This window comes from Ptychodera flava, chromosome 20 (genome assembly GCF_041260155.1).
Source record: "Ptychodera flava strain L36383 chromosome 20, AS_Pfla_20210202, whole genome shotgun sequence".
NCBI classification, from domain to species: Eukaryota; Metazoa; Hemichordata; class Enteropneusta; family Ptychoderidae; genus Ptychodera; species Ptychodera flava.
Window position 1 is genome coordinate 24,533,952 of NC_091947.1, and position 18,737 is coordinate 24,552,688.

General features: G+C 36.1%; 1 protein-coding gene across 2 annotated transcripts in view; it reads right to left on the minus strand.

Annotated features, from left to right (window-relative positions):
• Positions 1 to 18,737, minus strand: part of LOC139120380 (prominin-1-A-like) — a 94,671-nt gene that overhangs the window by 54,945 nt on the left and 20,989 nt on the right. For both annotated transcript variants that reach the window (XM_070684754.1, XM_070684755.1), the window contains exons 2-4: positions 17,369 to 17,424; positions 9,227 to 9,432; positions 2,516 to 2,636 (exon numbers count right to left, since the gene is read on the minus strand). In XM_070684754.1, the coding sequence (XP_070540855.1) occupies positions 2,516 to 2,636; positions 9,227 to 9,432; positions 17,369 to 17,424 (383 nt within the window). The remainder of the gene's footprint in view (positions 1 to 2,515; positions 2,637 to 9,226; positions 9,433 to 17,368; positions 17,425 to 18,737) is intronic.

The following is an 18,737-nucleotide window of genomic DNA, read 5'->3' on the forward strand; positions in this document are numbered from 1 at the left end:
AATCAATGGCTTTAAATTCAATAAACTGAAACTAAAGCTATTAAATCGGGTGGAGGGTTTTAATATCTCAGAGTCCTTTCACTGGTTTGTATTTTTTCATCGTTTATTTTTGTACTGATTATAAAGCCGTGAATTGTGAGTTTTTTGAATGTGGCTTTGGTGTTTCGCACGAAGACTGGCAACTGTTCAATTGGTCCCATGATATTTCTGGAGTGATATTTCAGGGTCTTGAACTGCTCTTTGGGTTCTTGTCAGCTGTGCTTTAGGGGACGTGACAATCCAGCTGATTAACCCAATAGCCACATCAAAGCTAGGCAGCCGTGGATGAGTGGACTTCAGGAATCCTAGCCAGCAATCTGTTGCCAGATATGGGGGTTATCTCACACCCCCGATATGCATCAGTCCAGTCGTTATGAAATTGTACATCACAAAGCGACTCATTATGACTTATAAGTTTTATTACTTTATTTTGCCATTTAGCTCTTTGTGAAAAGCTCAAATAATGAGCAATATTGAGTTTCAACAGGCACACTGTGCTTCAGACACCTGCTAAAGTGCCATGTGTATCGAAATGTGAACTTTTTTGAGAAGGCCCCTTACAAATGTATAACATGCTGAGTTTCAAGCAGTGTTCACGCAGCGCTGTATATGTTTTCATAAATGAAGTAGAAACTTCAAGTGGTTAATCTGTAATACTTCTATTCTTAGGTCAGCTACTTTCTTAATTCCTGTTGATATAATTTCCGAAAGTCACAGTTTTCTTTTACTTCATGTGTTCAGAGGTAAGAACCACCACTTTCGCAAAAATAGCTGACCTTACGACTTGACCATTCTAAATGTTGACATTTAGAAAGTGATAACAGTGTACAAGTACGTGCATATTATTGCAAGAATTGAGATATAACTCTGTGGCTGGACAGATACATTGGTGCGGCTAGCAATGTATCAAGTTCCTCAAAACACCAACTCTCCAATCAAACCTAGTCTCGCATCTTTGTCCTGTTTGAACCCAACACCATAGTTTAAGCACCACTGCAAGTAAACTACATGTATACAGACAATATGACTGGTCAAACTATGAATGTTGGATTTTCCAGTCTCTCCTTGGTATGAGTTGTTCGGTGTTTAAATTTAAGTGATACTGTATGGTATTAAACTGTAACTTTTGATAGTTTTTTCATTACTTTTGTTCAATGTTTCAACTAGTTTGTTTGTTCACCTCCAACAGCAATTGAAATACCCAGTATTTGGTTTTGTCAATGTGCCATGTCACTGTATTACATGCATTGTTGACTGCATTAAAGTCCGGAGCAGAAATTGATAATCTACACTGGCAATGCAGGACACAGGTGATATACAGTCAATGTTGACAACCTGAACAATGGGAAATTTAAAAGGAAGTATAGACCAAGACACAGTGCTGATATGTGTGATACAAATCTGAAAAAATACCAAAAAGTTGCAGTTACTGGGTCTTATGTTGCCACAGTTTCTCTTGGTATCAGTAAAGCTACATCAGAGAAATTTTACCAGCTTGGTTTCAAAATTATCCACACATACATTCCCTAACCTCAGCCAAAAAGCACTGCAGTTGAGGAAAGACACTAATTGTGATGTACATCCTTCATGCGACAGGCTGAAATCAATTACAGGGTGTGACCCTCTATTGATTGGCTGCTTTGAAATTGGGCATGTTTTATTATAATTGCATTCTGGGCAGAGCAGCATTATAAACTGCCAATCACTGGCAGGTCACACTTGCTGATTGACTGCTGTTAGTCATGTGGGCATCATGTCAGTGAAAACGCTTTTTTCTTTGCCAAAGAGTGAATTTACCATTACCCCTAATGATTTAGGTTTTTGCTGACTGTTGTCTTCTGAAGATGTATTCACCATTTCAGTTAAAGTCCCTAAATGGGGTACAGTTCTTGAATCCCACCATTTTATTTGATAGGGTATCCCATTCTTTACTACCGTACTATGGTACTGGTTTTAAATAAAAAAGGTGGACCTACGGTACATGTACAATGAATGGCGTGAGATGATTCCACCGAGAGAGTACCTGCAAAACTACCATTATTATACATCTCAGTCAGTAAACCAGGGTTTCATTGTACAGTAAGTGTTGGTATTAGTGGACCCTGAGTAAACTAACATTGCTGTAGCGTCCAATAAGTTTGGGTATTATTTGACCTCATTTGACCTTTGACCTCTTAACAGTTTTATTTAACACTGGGAAAAGACAAAATTCACCATTTTCCCCCGAAATGCATTGTACATTTTACACTTTGGTATTGTCCAGGATACAACAATACCTCAATCTGCTGTATAATTATTTGGATATAAATCCTGGTATTTTGAATAACCCTGTATTACCTGTACTATTTAACACTGTAAATTTGTTTTTAAATCCATTTCCTTGTATTGACTCACTGTTACTGCACTATTGTGACACGACTGGGTTCCATCAAAGCTTTGAGGTGGACACAGAGGTAACATTACACTGTGTACATACCTTGAGTGAATTGTTAATGTACTTTTCGATATCAGCCATGTTTATTTCGATGGTCTTCTGCATATGGGTCACAGATTCCTTGATTCTTTCGTTGCTGACGTATGTACAGACAATGCCAACACTAAAAACACAGAATATGAACAAAAGAAGCATTACAATTACTGTAGATCTACAGCAAAGTTAGGTGGTTTGAAGGCATGCGTATATTGTTCAATTTATACAGAAAACACAAAGAAGATCAATCAGTTTATTTTTCAATATTTCTATATTCTTAAGTCTCTAAGGTAGAATGCACCAGACAGACATTCAGACTCACAAGTTTTCCAAAACTTTTCTAATCCACTGCTTGTTGGTGACTCATTTTGAAGCTCTACAGTAAGTTATCACCATCTTTGATTTTTTAAAACTTGAAAACTTGATTTTCCCTGCAGAGTTTACCTGGATGGTGACCATTTTGAATTTCAAATAATCTCAGGTATCGTTTCTCTGGTACCAAAATCTGCAGGGGTGACCCATGATTTTAACTCTTGATTTTGAATCTTTTTTTAATTTCCAGTATTTGTAATCAGCAGAGCAGTACTACTGCCACATTTCAGGATTCTTCACACCTTTTTAAAAGCGACATCTTTTATCCTTATTGATTATTTTCCATATTGTGTTTTATGTATATTGCTTTTTCCGGTCATCTTTTTTCAGAGATTTGTATTTTTATCAATTTTTTTACAAATCAACTTATCTGTAAGAGACAACCATCAGGCTCAGTTGACAAGAATATGACGAAATACAAAATAATGATTGCTGACACAATATCATCTCACCATCATTATTAATTCTCAGAGTTATGGGCCATTTTGTTACTTGCAATACTGCTATTTGTGGCAAACACTAATTGTGGCATGTTAAAACTTCTATTTCATCCTAACTCAAATTGTAGAGAAAACAAATCATACACCTTACTTTGATCAATTTACAACACAAAGTGAACACTTGTAATTTCAATAGATGCAATGACATAGAATGGAACAACTGGAGAAAACATGACTCTGGTAAGTTTCGAATCAGACTATAGTTTATAGTGTTAAGCTTAGAAAAATTAAAAATATTGGTACTTGGGGTTGTTGTTTTATGATTTTTAGAATTAATTCTGTGCAGCATTTATTCTTTGTTTATTTCACACCTGTCATTTTATCAGTAGCTAATCCACTATGTACGCTATCCACTTACCAAATCAATGGCCCAGTGCAAGGGGGCATATCACGTATGTTAACGGTAGGGGACTCGATCCAAAGGATCGAGTTTGTTCTAGTCTGTGAGAGGATTATAAAGGTGTCATAGCCTTTTCTTTTCCATTTAACCCTTTGAGTGCTGTAATTTTCTCTGCCAAAATTTTAGTGCAAAATTTTACCAATTTTTATGAACTTTTCAATAATCTTTTGATAAATATGGACCAAATGGTTATCACATTTCATTTGCTAAATTTTTTCTCAAAATTTTGGCAAAAATCTGAGAAAAATTGACTGGGGTTTATTTTAAAAAGGGGACAAAAATAGGCTTTGGCGCTCAAAGGGTTAAATTGTAATCTAGTAGGTAAATTTCCTGCCAAGACAATCTGACGCCTGAACCACGCCTTTAAAGCATAGGAGACACCGCATAGGAGATACGCCCCTCTTGCACTGGGCCATTGAAATAAACATATCGACTAATCTGTGGACACCATGACATACGCAGACAAAGGTGCCAGAAGTTGTCATCCCTTGACAGTGGTCATGGACCAGTTCAATTTATCCAATAGACTGGCTATTAAAATGATAAAACAGTTGACGCTGTTGAACAAATACACTGTGCAGAAACAGTTGAAAAGTGAGCTGTCCTAGGATTTAAAACAGGGCAAGACTAGAGGGGAGGGTATGGCACAGAGGTCAAGCTATTACATTTGATTCAACTCCCTGAAGTAAGAGTTGACACCATAAATCACAATGTGTGCAATGACTACCTAAGATACCGTGACCAAACTATTACATGTATCAAATGAGTATAGATGACAAAATATTAGAAAGAACTAATACTGGATAAAAAGCTTTATAATTATTACTGGTATGTTATATGTTGTTTATCTATTACTTTTTGCAACACAAGTTGAATGTAAGTTAGTGGACTTCACTGATCTATAATTGATTTGTATGTGTCAATGAAGAGCAACTGCTACAGCACTGAAAGAGTATCAATGCAGCAGTGAGTAAATTCAATGGAAATCGATCCATAGCTGTGTGGAAACTTGGCAGTTAGCATTTGATCTTGGAATGCGCAAACTACAGATGAATTGAAACCCATCCTATCGCAGACTGAACGATCCAACTTGAGAATGAACAGAATGGAAGGTGAAATGCATGCATCGCTTTCACTCAGAGCTAGTCACAAGAAATCAAAGTCAATGGTTGAAACCGACAACAAACATCACACTAGGGGAGTCCGATACACATGCATGTAAATTTTCCTATCAGTGATAACTCATGATCAGGATAGATGCAGAGTGAGGGAAATGCATCGTAACACTTGTTACTGATATCAGCTGACAGGTAAATTGCTCCGGTCCATTCAGGGCACTTTCTCCCCCAAAAGAATCTAAAAGCAGAGTATCGGTCATCGATGTCACCTAAATAGATCAAAGTATTCGAGTCAGTACCAGCCCTATGGGAAGAAAATCAACTATGCCGTTTCTACACTTGCATTTGTTGTAAAAAATTATTGCCCCAAGAGAAGGGAAAGCTGTTTCAGTCTCATAAGTGCCTGACAGATAAAAGAATCAATGTGAGTGACTGAACAACCGTAAGCCTTTTATGTACTTTATCATTGAGGAGGCACTGGTAATTATAGGTACACTAGTACAGAAGGTCAGAAAGATTAGCTGACATCACTGTGAAGGTACCTGATTGCTAGTATTTGCCTACGGGTTTGATCATTGTTCAGATGTGTTTTAACTTTTTGCTGAAATACGGACAAATTGTCTACCATCGAGCAAACAGTTCTTTGAAATTAGGATATACTGGTGTTGCCAAGTTTCGGTAATTAGCAGTTCTACCACTTGATTGTGACATTTCATTTTAGCCTTTTGATAGTGGAAGGTTGCAAAAAAAAAATGAAATGGAACTAAATGAAATGAAATGAAACAATCATATTATAGTACTACGCAGTGCTGTTGTAATGTCTACTGCAATATCTAATAGCAACCAACTGTGGAATTTTGTTATTGTAAACATGCTGTGACCAATATCCAATTGTAAACAATCAGTTGACAGGTGAAACAAAACAAAACAAAACAAGACCAGCAAAGCAAAACAAAACTAAACAAAATATTCTGTTTGCCAAGTAGCATGTCTGATGGTTGTAAGGCATGTAAGTGTGGTACTGGCCTTGCCTGCCCAGTACTTGTACTTTTAGTCTCACAGTGAGAAAGTAAGCAGTCCATGAAATAGATTGTTTCATATTATGGAAATCATTATGTCATTTTGGAGAATGCATTTTGAGATACTGCAAACAGGCATTTGGATCACACTGCACAGCTTTCAAAGGTAATATTTGAAATGCTATATGACATCGTTGAGTTTTCAGTCAATTTCTTGGCCTGTATTGATTCTGTGATGGTAGAGAGCTGATCAAGCTTTTGGATGTCTAGAGAATTACAACTCCATCAAAAGCTCCATTAAAAACACTTTGAGAAATCTGTAAACAAAGTGATTTCTACCATGATTTTGTAGAATTTTACATTACATTAAGTTTTAACTTTTCTGAGATGTTGAAACTGTAATGTCGTGCACCATCTGAACTCTTAACATTATAACACTAACTAAAGGTCTCCAATGCACCTGGGGATCACAATCAACTTAAATAAAACATTTTTAGAATCATAAAGGTGCATGTACGGTATACACTGCAGGAAGTACTGATCAGAAAGTGTGAGCTCTAATACCTGTATAGAATATCTGGGCAACATGGTGGCTAAAAATAAATTTTGCTATAGCCCTGATCTACTGGTATCACTTGGATTGAATACCAGGATATTATTTTTACGGTACTTTTAGGGATTGGCTTATGTCAAATCATATATACGATGGATAAGCATGGAACATGCTTGGTACTCTGTCATTTTCTCTATTCATTTACCGTTTTAATTCTGTAAATGTTTGGAAAAGCTGGACAAAAATGAAGTTCTGTCTTAGATGGCCTTAAAATACCTTCTGGGCATTATGTCAGAACTTTTGAAAACATGTTACCATGTTCATAGCATGTGCCACTATACATAGCAATACGGAGGGAAACAGTACATGTAAGTATACACTGACTTCTTGTAATGCATTAGAATTTTTCTCCCATGCTTTTTTTGACAACATGAAAGTGTCATGAGTTTCACCATCTACAAACTTAAAGCTGTCACAGTGACTTTGCTAGAGTACTACAGAGTGATTTAACTCTGACCCTGTCACAATCAAGTTTTCAATGGGAAGACCCTGACGTTTCCCATGTTGTGTTTATAGTGTTGAAAACACTGATCAGGGGTGATAGGCTATGACTTGAAGTTTTCTACAGTACTGGCTATTGAAATAGACAGAAAGACGAGTAATTACATCTGGCTTCACATGGTGAAGTTGAACTTATGTTTCATAACATTTATCATCTGCCTGGATATACAGCTTTGCAACATACTGGTACATGTACACTTAACATCATGGAAAGGCATGAAATTGTGAAATTATCAATTTTGTTGACATTTATGACTCAAATTTCAAATGATTTGGAATTTACAAGTTTGGGATATGATAAAAGTTTTACATTATGGAGAAAGTCAAGCACATTTGTTCATATAACCTTAGGCATTTGAAACCTCTGTTGTGTCAAAAAGAGTTTTGAGTCATTCTACAATATGATAAAACTTTCATTGGCTGTCGAACATGTCTGCTGGATGGCAAAACCTTCAAAATTAATCTTACTAGCGGCACTATTGTTGGTTTTTTTCTTCCTGTGTGATGTCACAAACTCATTTAATTTATGTGTTCTTTGCTTTTTACATCACTTTATCGCAAGGTTTATGTGGGATAAAAAATTGAAGACTGAGATTAATCAACAGGGTAAGCTATAATTACACATTTAGTACCGGCAACAAAATGGGAAAAGCAGTGTAAATGTTGCAATTCTAAGCTGCAAGGATATCGTAGGAGTGATTTGTGGCACACACTTATGTAAGGGTACGCCGACAATATTTCACTCAGGTACGCAGTGCATTCATCATATTTGTGGGATCAAATACAGCGTAGACTGTGACCTCATGCTGAAATGGCCACGGGGCTGGCACCTATCTGACGTGGGCAGAGCTGCTCTTTGCTTTGCCATCATAAAGCACCTCTCTGCAAAGTTCAAACGGTATGAATATCGGAGTCTCACTGATAGGGGTGCGCTGTTATTGCCTATATGGCATAATAGGATTCATCAATAACGGCTGTCACAAAGCATTTTCATTTATGGGGAGACGGTCTGCATAAATATGTTATGTATTCTGCTCGGAGATGAATCATTGGAAAATGAAAACGGAAAGCTATGTGACGTGGTTGCTACGAACTTATGGCTATGAAATGAAGTATGTGTCTGCACTGCTCAGAATGAGTCACTTGCAATGTTTGATTTCACAGTGAGGTGTTGTGCTAACAGTTTACATTGTCATTTAATGAAAGGCTTATTTTGCAAAGAGACTTCCATCATGATGCAGAAAGAAGTCAAATGTACCTGCTTTCCACAACTGAAAAATCCTGCGAAACTGTATAAACACATTTTAAGAGATGCAAAAAAAAGGCAAGAAAATGAATGAACTTAAGTCTAAGGCCAATGAGAAAATTTGCATTTCCAAAAAGCTGACCTATTTCTTATAGAAGGACGTAACTTTTGAGGTACATGAAGATCAAATCTTCTCATAAATTAAATATAGATGCAGGCGTACTCTGATACTGAAAAGTATGATGTAAAATTCCATAAACTGCCACATACATTTACAAACAATATTTCTTCACAAAATGTCTCCTCTGACGTTGCTTGAAGCCTGAAGGCACTAATTCTATCAACTTCTCTACAGTATTATATAGAACACTAATTTTTTAGTTATTTATAATATCTTGTATTTGTTCACTCTTTTATTCTTCATTTGAATACCTACTTTACTGAAGACAGAAGATGGGAGACCTTTGCAATTAGCGAACAAAACAGATTTTATTCCCACAAGAAAGATTTCCATGTCTAAGATAACTGGCTCATTCATTGAATAAAGAGCAGAGAACAGGTTTTTTGCCTTTTTATGTATGTATGGCATCTTTGTGAAACATAACAGGCTTTAAAGGAATACACTGCAATTCTCTCTGACTGAATATTTTCACAGTAAAATACTATGCTGTGAATGGTAATAAACCCCGAGGTGGAAAATTCTGAATAAGTTTTTGAAAATTTGCAGAGTAAAAGTGCATGTGTCTATTAAAGATTAATTATGCGTAGCAAACAATATGCCCGTATCTTTCTGTTGTTGAAATCATGAGTGATTCACCTAGAAAACTTCATATGACAGTTACAATACTTAGCTCTAATCATGATTTATTTCCCATTATCAGAAATAGCAACGCAGTGACGTAGACATCAAAATTGATACAGCATACGAGACTTGACGATTATACTCACGTCATTGCTGCCACAATGAGGAAGAGGATGATACCATAGCTGGTGCGCTTGCAGTCTGAGAATTTACTCCGTTTCTGCATCATCTCTCCACCACAGTGACCACACAGTCGACAGCAACAGAAGCACAGTCCAACGATGGGCATGAAAAGGATGAAGAGTATGCCAATACTGGCACAAACCACAAAGCCAATTTCATAATCAATTATCTGAAAGACACAGAATGGAAGAAAAAAAAATCACAGATAGTTGCTTAATCATTCGCATTATAAAGTGATAAGTAATTCAAGGCTTGTGTTTTAGATCATCAGGGAGCATTATGGTCAAGTTTCAGATCATCAGTGAGCATATGGTCAAGTTTGTGGATGGCACATACCGGTATGTGTAGAAGGCCTTCTCCAACTTCAAAGAAACTTATTAATAACCCCAGCAGGATACATACATGTACATATACTCTCCTTGACCAAAACTGACATGGATCTATGGTATGGTATCTTTCTTTCTGAGGCTTGGGGATTAAGGGCCAGCAAACGCAATGAGCTTCATAGTGTGACCATGGTGGGAATAGGCAAGGCAGAATGAATGAATGACAATCGATGTTAAGACACTCTATTGGATCTGAGAAAGCATAAGACAAAATTCATACTGGACAGTACATTATCTTAGAACAACAATACACTATAATATTGTCATTACAGAGCATTGGGATTTAAAATCATCATTTTCTATTATCTATGCACTGTGATCTGCATTTGAAATCAACAAATGTCAATTTTGGAAAGTTTACAACCGGTACTAGCATAATTAACTTTGTCTGTTGTGTGATCAAATGTCAGAAACTTAGAACACATTGTACCAGTCAGAAGTTGATACACAAATGAAAAAAATATCACAACTATATGGAATTTTTGCCCTCTCCACATGCCCTTTGCATGTCAAGCCAATGGTCACCTTCCCTTGGGCACGTAGCTTGATATTTGGGCTATAAATGTAAATCATTGTATATGGTGTCACATTATATATCACGTAAAAGAACTAAACCATGGTGACTGTACTGTGATAATTTTTGTGTGATTTCAATGTGTCCGTGTTGAAGTCAGGGATTTTGAGTTGACCACATTACAGCTCATAAAATAGAGCTATTAATTCTCATTTTTTTATATATTTTCTGCTACTTAGCATTTTCTTATCTTGAAAGTTTTCAGACCACACACATGTAGACCTACGTGAATAATTGGAAATGACGAGAAAAATACAAAAGAAATGCAACAATACAGTACATGAATCAAATTTCTCAAACCTGCGCAATGACAAGCAATTTCATTTGAATACAAGTTATGTACCAAAATGAAGGGAAATTTATACTAGATAGGCATACCTGTGTGTGATTCGAATTTCTGATGATGCCAAAACTATAATAGCTCCAGTGGGAATTTGCGAAGATCTCTTTACAACCAATAAAATGGACCACAGATGCTCATTCTGCTATTTTACATCCTTGCAAACAACATGTACCATATGAAAAGAAGGAGAGCGCAGAAGCCTTTGATAATGCTAACCACAACATAAACTTGACAACGATGATGTCATGTCGTAAAAATGAACAGCACGAGTGATCAATCGTCAATTTTCCAGTTCTGAGTTCTTATTCTCAAGCATCAGGTACAGGCATACATCAAAACCATTTCCTACTTAACTACATGTACAATAAACTTTAATAGAGAAAGACAAGATTTGAGGATAAGGGTGAAGGCACAACACAGTAATGAAACCAGAATTTATGGGCGTCTTGTGTGGATAACTCTCTTGGATGCAACATGGAATTAATAAAGGTTAGCTGTGCCTGGAATACTGACAGCAGTCAGGGTTATCAGGGAAGAATAGGAAATTTGATAAATCTTTGTCACCTGGAGCCTCTGGAGGGGTCAAGAATCAAGGTTCACACAGATCAGCCGAAACGTCAGCGCTCAGAGTTGACGAGTTCTTTGCTGTGCTGATAACTAAGTGGCCAGTATAAAAAATCATCTGCCTGTGGACATTCAGATACTTGTGCGGTTAAGTACACCATGTCCTCTATGTCAACTGTTTATCCTATTTGCACAGAAACTCTCCCCGAGTGACAATAATGCCTTTCACTGAATTTTGCAAGTACAATAGGTTATTGCTAAGGATTGTGGGATATGATGGTATAAGCTTGTGTTTGCTTTAAAATAGTAATTTTATGTTTGTGTAGCTAAAATTTCATTTTTTTCACTCTTAATGGGCTTTCCTAATCACCATACCCAGTACAACAATATATGGTTTATGAAATTATCTTATATTCAAAGGAAAAGCTGGACATTGACTACAACGTGAGGCAAATGGAGGTGGAACGGTTAATACATCAAGATATCCTTGATTGTGTTAGCGACAATGTGACAATTACTATAATAGAAAATGGCCACCAGTCTCAGTAAGGCACTCTTTATTTGATTTCACGATATAAAATACCTTGTAGGCATTCAGTGTAGTCCAAAATAATCAGAAGTGAAATACTGAATCTATACTTAAGTTAATTATTAAAAGATTGATTGAAAATATTTGCTAAATAGTAAACTCTAATGTACAATATAACTGTTCCAGGAATATTTGAGCCTAGAACGCTGGTTCTTTCTACTCAATTCTTTCAGTTTTATATAATGTGAATGTGGCACTAGATACATTTTTGAGGATACCAAGTTTGGTATCACTGAGCAATGAGTACTGAACAACAGCGAGATCTCATGTAACTCTGCTTGATAGACTTGAATAACTTGATAAAAGTGAATTTCTGTGATCTTCATGATAAAATTAATCAATACCTAGATCAGAATTACTGACAATTGAAACAATTCCTTGAAAGTATTTGTAGTCTGAAACCATTTACCTTCTTTTTGTAGTATGTCATCTTTTAAAAATGTCATCTCTAGTTTGTCCTATTATGTTATTGCATCTATGTATACAGTGCTGAGAATACAACAAATCATCTCTCTAGACAATTTTTTTTTACAGTTACGTTGTAAAAGTTTGATTTGAAGCCAGTTATTTCTTTTGGTCGCCAGATGGGTATCTGGACTAGGCAGTAAGTGAGCACAAATTCCTTTTTTTCATAATGGGCCAGTTGAATCACTAACAAAGTTCATTTTTCATCACTTCCATATCTTAAAGACACCTCTTTTCAGTCTCTTTTCAGCTAAGTGGCAGTTCTATTATTCCACGGTAACAGCAAATCTGACCCCTTAGCATCGCCCAAAGAACAAAGTGATCCCTATCTTACCAATAATTTTCATGAGACACTTCTCTCTTTACTAGGGTAGCAAAATACCACTTGCTCGCTGTGGACAAATACTGTCTTTTACTACCAACTTTGATTTGCTCGGTTATTTGGTAAGATTACTGCTGAAATTAACTTCAACTCAAAGAACGCATAAAAGCCTCTCAAAGGATTTCCCTAAAGTGCAGAGAGTGCAAGCGACAATCTGTTGTACAATGGCCTTTGCCTCCTCGTCATTCAGCTCACGTAGTGTAGACTTACTTGTTGAATAAAAAGTCATTAGCACAAAATGGGACATTAAAACAAAAGTTATGTTACAGGAAATTTTGGCAGGCTATCAGGCAGCGAAAAAGCTTTAAAATGGAACTGAAGTGTTCAGAACCTCTGTCATCGGAGTGTTTGAAGACAAACATAATTTAGCATATTGGCTTCTAATTCCCTACGTTGAAGTCTGTTTCACGTTTGATGGTTATGCTGTATTTAATGTTACCTGTAAAACACTCTCTTTTGCCCTTTTGCATAATCTTTCAGGTTCCTTCAGAATATGTGCAATACTCCATTTACTCCATCTGACAGTCTTTTTCTGATGATCTCAAATCTCCATCTCAAACTAACCCTTTTTTAACATTAATTCCACTGGTAAAATCTTGGACATACTGTATTATATCATGAGACCTCCATGAAAGCCAAAGTAGAAGCCTACATTACAATTTACACAATTTAACTTCACTTTACTGCACTGATTTTTTTTTTATACACCTAGTTCAACTGAAGGACGTTGTTGAAATTAATGTATGAATCATGAGTGTGAAGAAATAGTCACAGTGAATCACAATATTTTTTAGATTAATAATCTGATGGCTTCATGTACAAACAACATGAACTTTTAAGAATTTTTTTTTCATATTGTTCATGCTTACAGTGTATATACACTTTTAAACCCTTTGAACCCGGCTCGGACATAAATGTCCGATGACGTCATAGAGTACCAGGGGGTCAGGGTGCAAAGGGTTAATGAAGAGAATAGGTCACAAATTTTCCAAGCAATTTTCACTCTCCTCTCAAATTGTAGCAAATGTGGGTTACAGGTAGGTCTCTCTTGCACTGGGTCGTTAATCATCAACGTTTTAAAAATGCTCAATTTTATCTCACTGGCACATCACAAAACAATCTTCTGCTTCATTTAAACCTTACATCGCATAATACCCATACACACCGAGGAGTATTTCAGTATTTAATTCCAAATACCAGGATGACTCTAAGCAGCATTTTGCACAACCAATCCAACCTGTACAATCAACATGCATGGAACAAAAACATTAGCCATTTTTGAGAATTCACCGAGGTACGTATTTAAAGCAACATTTTACATGCTATGCAGTGATTACCGGTACATTCAAATGAGTGAACTCCCCTGACATTGTAATGAAGCATGAATTTTTGTCGGCTCAATATGCATAAACAATGAAAGGATGCTTGTACACTAACCACTAATTAGAATGTCTTTTTTCCTTCTGGTTTTTAAACTGCAATTTAGTTTCTTTGATCTCGTCCGAATGCAGTAACACTTAAAAGCAGTCAAACAATTTAATTCAATTTAACTTTTTTTTTCGGCTAGAAAATACCATAAATATACGTTGAAGGTTTCCTAAGTCCCCTGGAGGTATATCTTGGTAGTTACAGGATAATCAATTTAGTTTTAGGAGTTGTTGAATACAAATCATGCCATTAAGTCTGCGACAGATTTGATAAATTAATAATTTGTGGAAACATTGTGCAATTTTCATTAATTATCATTTATGTCCTAGAGATGTAAATTTTGCAAAACTGCTGTCTGACTGCGCTTATAAAGTTCAAGGTTTCTCAGGTCTTGTACATGTATGTTTGTTAAACATGATGTTGTTACAAATTGAGTTCTAGCCCCTTGCGTTCTTACTGACATATAGTTCCTTCGTCATGCATCTCGATTTTCCAGGTATTATCAGTATATCAGTGGTACGTGTTACACTTACAGTGAATAACTTCTTGCCGTTTTAGCCTTTATCAGCTGACACATATGCACTGTTACATGTTGGTTTTCTCAGTAGAGCTCACCTAGTGATTGATCTCAATTTACAATATGATACCGACAACAGGAAAGCAAAAAAAAAAACCCTCATTTTCAGGAGAAATAATATTCATATTAGAATTCTTGACAGAAAGCTTAATAATTATTACTCAAAATAATTTGTCAAGAAAGCAATACAAAACAGTGCTTCAACTTCATTTCAAGTCACATCTACAATGTCACCATAAACTTAAAACCCATACCATTGACATGTTCCTAAACCTTCATAAAATCTTGCTATTTATATTTTCAGCATCATTTTTGTATGGTGTTTTAAGTGTCATGTGAATAGTGTGATGTTCCCATTGAATTACAACAGCCCATTTCATTCTTCCAACTACATTAAGTGATTGTGATTTAAAGTTACAGTTAATTTTCTCGGCTAAATCAGGCGACTATTCCACCTGATTTCCATATACAAAGCTCATTCTTCATTGACATATTAAATTTCCTCAAGGTCGGTTCAGGCCTTCAAGTTCAAAAGTGTCAATATTCTGAAGTAATATATATTTATTTGGCCAGTGATATGGAGCACAGTTTGATCTCTGGGTCTGATCAATATTTGCCTATTTTCTCAGCACGCACGCATCTGCAAGTCCAATGCAATATGTTAACTGTCTGGACTCCTGGGAATTGAGAAACATGTACAGATTTCAGCGATTAATAGAACTCCTGGGTAACTGATCACGTCCAATTCACCTCGTCATAGAAACACATTCTGTGTTTGCAGAACTAAATGCCCCATTATACAAGGTGAACATTGCTGGCTAGTGTCATTGTCAATCTTTCTATATACGCCAGCCCCTGTCAAATCAATATTGTTGCCAGTCAGTATATACAGGTCCTGGCGATGACATATACTCAGCTTTGTGTTGGCTAAGTGCAGAGGAGACCTTTCCCACTGATCAAATTAACAACTTTTTGCCCGATGCATATGGAATAGAAATGTGCTCTGCCACTACAGCGTGAGCAAGCAAACGTCTGATGAAGGATGATATAGAGTCAGATGTGTTGTAATGTACATGGTAGGACACTACAAATGTATTAATTTGAACAATTTTCATTGCAATATTGCTACGCTGACGGCAGTCATGCGAGCTTTTGAATTAAATGAGAAAGATATTTTCTTATGCATTTTTGTTCGACAAAGTATATTGCTGTCGGGCCTTCAAGTTAAATCAAAAGTATCATGGCAAACTTGTCAAGGAAAACTAATAGGTTTTGCAAACCTAAAAGATTTGAATAATCATATGTACACTTCTTACAACAAGAAGAGAACAGAGAAAAGCAAAGAGAAGGAAAATGTCTTTTTTGGTAACAAATTTGCATACATTGCTGGTAAATGTTGGTTGCAGACAGTGAATTTGATGTAATTTTGCATGCCGCTAGATCTCCTCAGGGAAACTCTACACTGAATTACACTACAGTAAGACTCGTCTTGGGTTAGAACCTGGTGGAGAGGATGCTTACAAGATAGCACTATGCGAATGAAATAATGTGATTTCATCCAATTAGAGGCAGAGTGGCCATCTACTCCATAAATAAAATCCAGCGCGCATCGATGAGATCCAATGCAAAATGCATTGGTAGAAAATTTGAAGAGCTACGCTTGAATGCGCTCTCCGTATAGAGCTCACTTTCATCGACCCAATCAAAGTCAAGCTGGGTGTAGCAATACACGGGAATACAATTTCAAGTCTATTAAACGTCATCCTAATGCACATGCCAATCACATATCTGTTTGAAAAAATGACTGATCAAAAAAAATAACAGTCAGTGAAGTGACAGCTCGACTGAAAAGTCATTTCATTTGCTGTGACAGCTATGCTCCAAATTGTTATCAAAAGTGGATGAACAAACTCACTGAAACTTTTCATGACTGTACTGTAGGGGTAAAACAACTTTCTAGATGCCGAAGACTGACATGACATACCGGTACATGTAGTGAGTGAAGTCTACAGACTGTGACACAGTTTTTGATGAAAATTTCTCAATAGGCATATCACAATGTTATAAGCTGGTTGGCAAAGACGCTGGTATCATTGCTTTTACTCATTGTCTACCCGATTTTTTAAAAATTAAATATATGAATAGGGATGCCTGTATATGGTGTATCTCTTCTGTAGGGTTTCAGAATTTTACATACACACACATTTGCTGATTGTACAGCTGGTATACATGTGATGGTTTTGTAATGACCACTAACCATAAACAGTACAATTCTCGCTATTTATATGTAGCACAATGGAGCAAACTGTCAATGTCTAATTAGAAGGTATTAAAATGTATACCAACAGTATATGCAGAATACATATTATTATTATTAATCTAGTATGCAATGGAAAATATTCATTGGCCTAAAAACTGTATCACATGTATCTGAGATTCATTGACTTGCACATTTGAGTCCAAATTGTCTATCTTGAATCACATGCTATTCAAACAACAGTGAGTGAAATCAGGAGTACTTTAGGATTGTCACCGCAGTCATGTCAGACAGAAATTCAAGACAGACACACAATACCCATACAGCTGTTCAGTTTAAAATTATCAAAAAAACATGTACTTGAAGTGGTTTCGATGACACAGATTGCATCAATTGACGAACAAGAAAAGAAGTCATCACAGTTGGAAACATACAGTGAGTTTTTTCATACTGCCAGAACACTTCAAACAATATGAAATATAGTCATTTTTTCTGGGTTTTTTTCTAAAGTGAAATGACACGCTATCTCATTCTAATTACCTGGTTGTATTCTGCAGAGATGTCCGCCTCGTTTGACACAATCCGCCGAATTAATTCTGAAAAGAATAAATACAAGAAAGGAGAAGAGAAGGAATAAATGATGAGTGAGCCGTGTTGCACTGGCAGCTAATTGGAATCAGCACACCGAAAAGACATCTAAATTGCACCTAAAGGTTGCAACATCGCTGGGGATCTTGTAACTCAAATAAGATCATGCTCCTTGATAAAGTGAAAGCAAGCCACAATGGCATTATTAGTTCCACTATTTTTATCAGCAATATACAGGTAAATTTAGAATCTAGCGATTTAGTTAATCAGCTGCGCAGAAGTCTGCTGGATTTAACAGCTTTTTTATAACTGGTGACAAACATTATGCACAGCAGATTATAGTGTTGTATTAAAGTTATAATCCATTTCAGCTGATAATCTAGCAGAAAATAGTCTCCAGTATCTTTTAGTTTCATCAAGAGGAGTAGGTATGGTTAAAAACTGACTGATATCTCACAAGCTGCCATTGCTCTGTAGAGTAAAAAATTTCAATTCAATGAAATTGATTCTGATTTCCATATTTAAATCTCATTACACATCATACTTTAAGAAGGGATATCTGGAAAATGACTGAAAGAATTAATTAATTAATCCTTACTGGGACACAAGTGCAATTCTTTCTCTTACATTTTGATATGATTAGGTAACTATGTGATACCAATGTTTTTTGATCAATTATTTAGTATCAAGAATTTGTACACACAGGACATTTTCATACAAACCTTCTAAAAACCAATATCAAAATGTCACAGCACAAGGATAACTGGTATGAATACGAGAGGTCATATTTTTATTAATGTATTTATCCAAACCTGATTCTGATCTAATCTTCTTCCAATCTAAAATTAAAGATACATATCACAGGAATTTGTCTACCCTGATAGCAAACACAATAAATTGTCCAGATTTTTCGACTCTACAGCATTTACCTGGGCACAGAAATTTAGTTTGATTTGGCCTAGCTTAAATAAATACAGGTTTTATACGTGGGTGATAGATTTTTTCATATTCTTTCACTTAAAATTCCATGCATGGTTGACTGGCTGGCTTGGATTTCCTTTACATCTTTGTGTTCCACAATACATGCCCTGTGCTGCATTAATCGATAGTAAGTGGTGTCGCTAATAGTGTGTGAAATGAAGCAATAGGATTGTGTGCTGTTACAAGCTATAACATGACTCTTTTAAAAACCTATACAGTCAAATCAGAGTTACTCACTGTATAATGCATCCCTTCATTGCTACACTTAGAATTTAATTTTAACTGGATAAAAACCAGCAGAAATGAACTATACATGGCATTCTGGGTTTCGCCGAGTTTA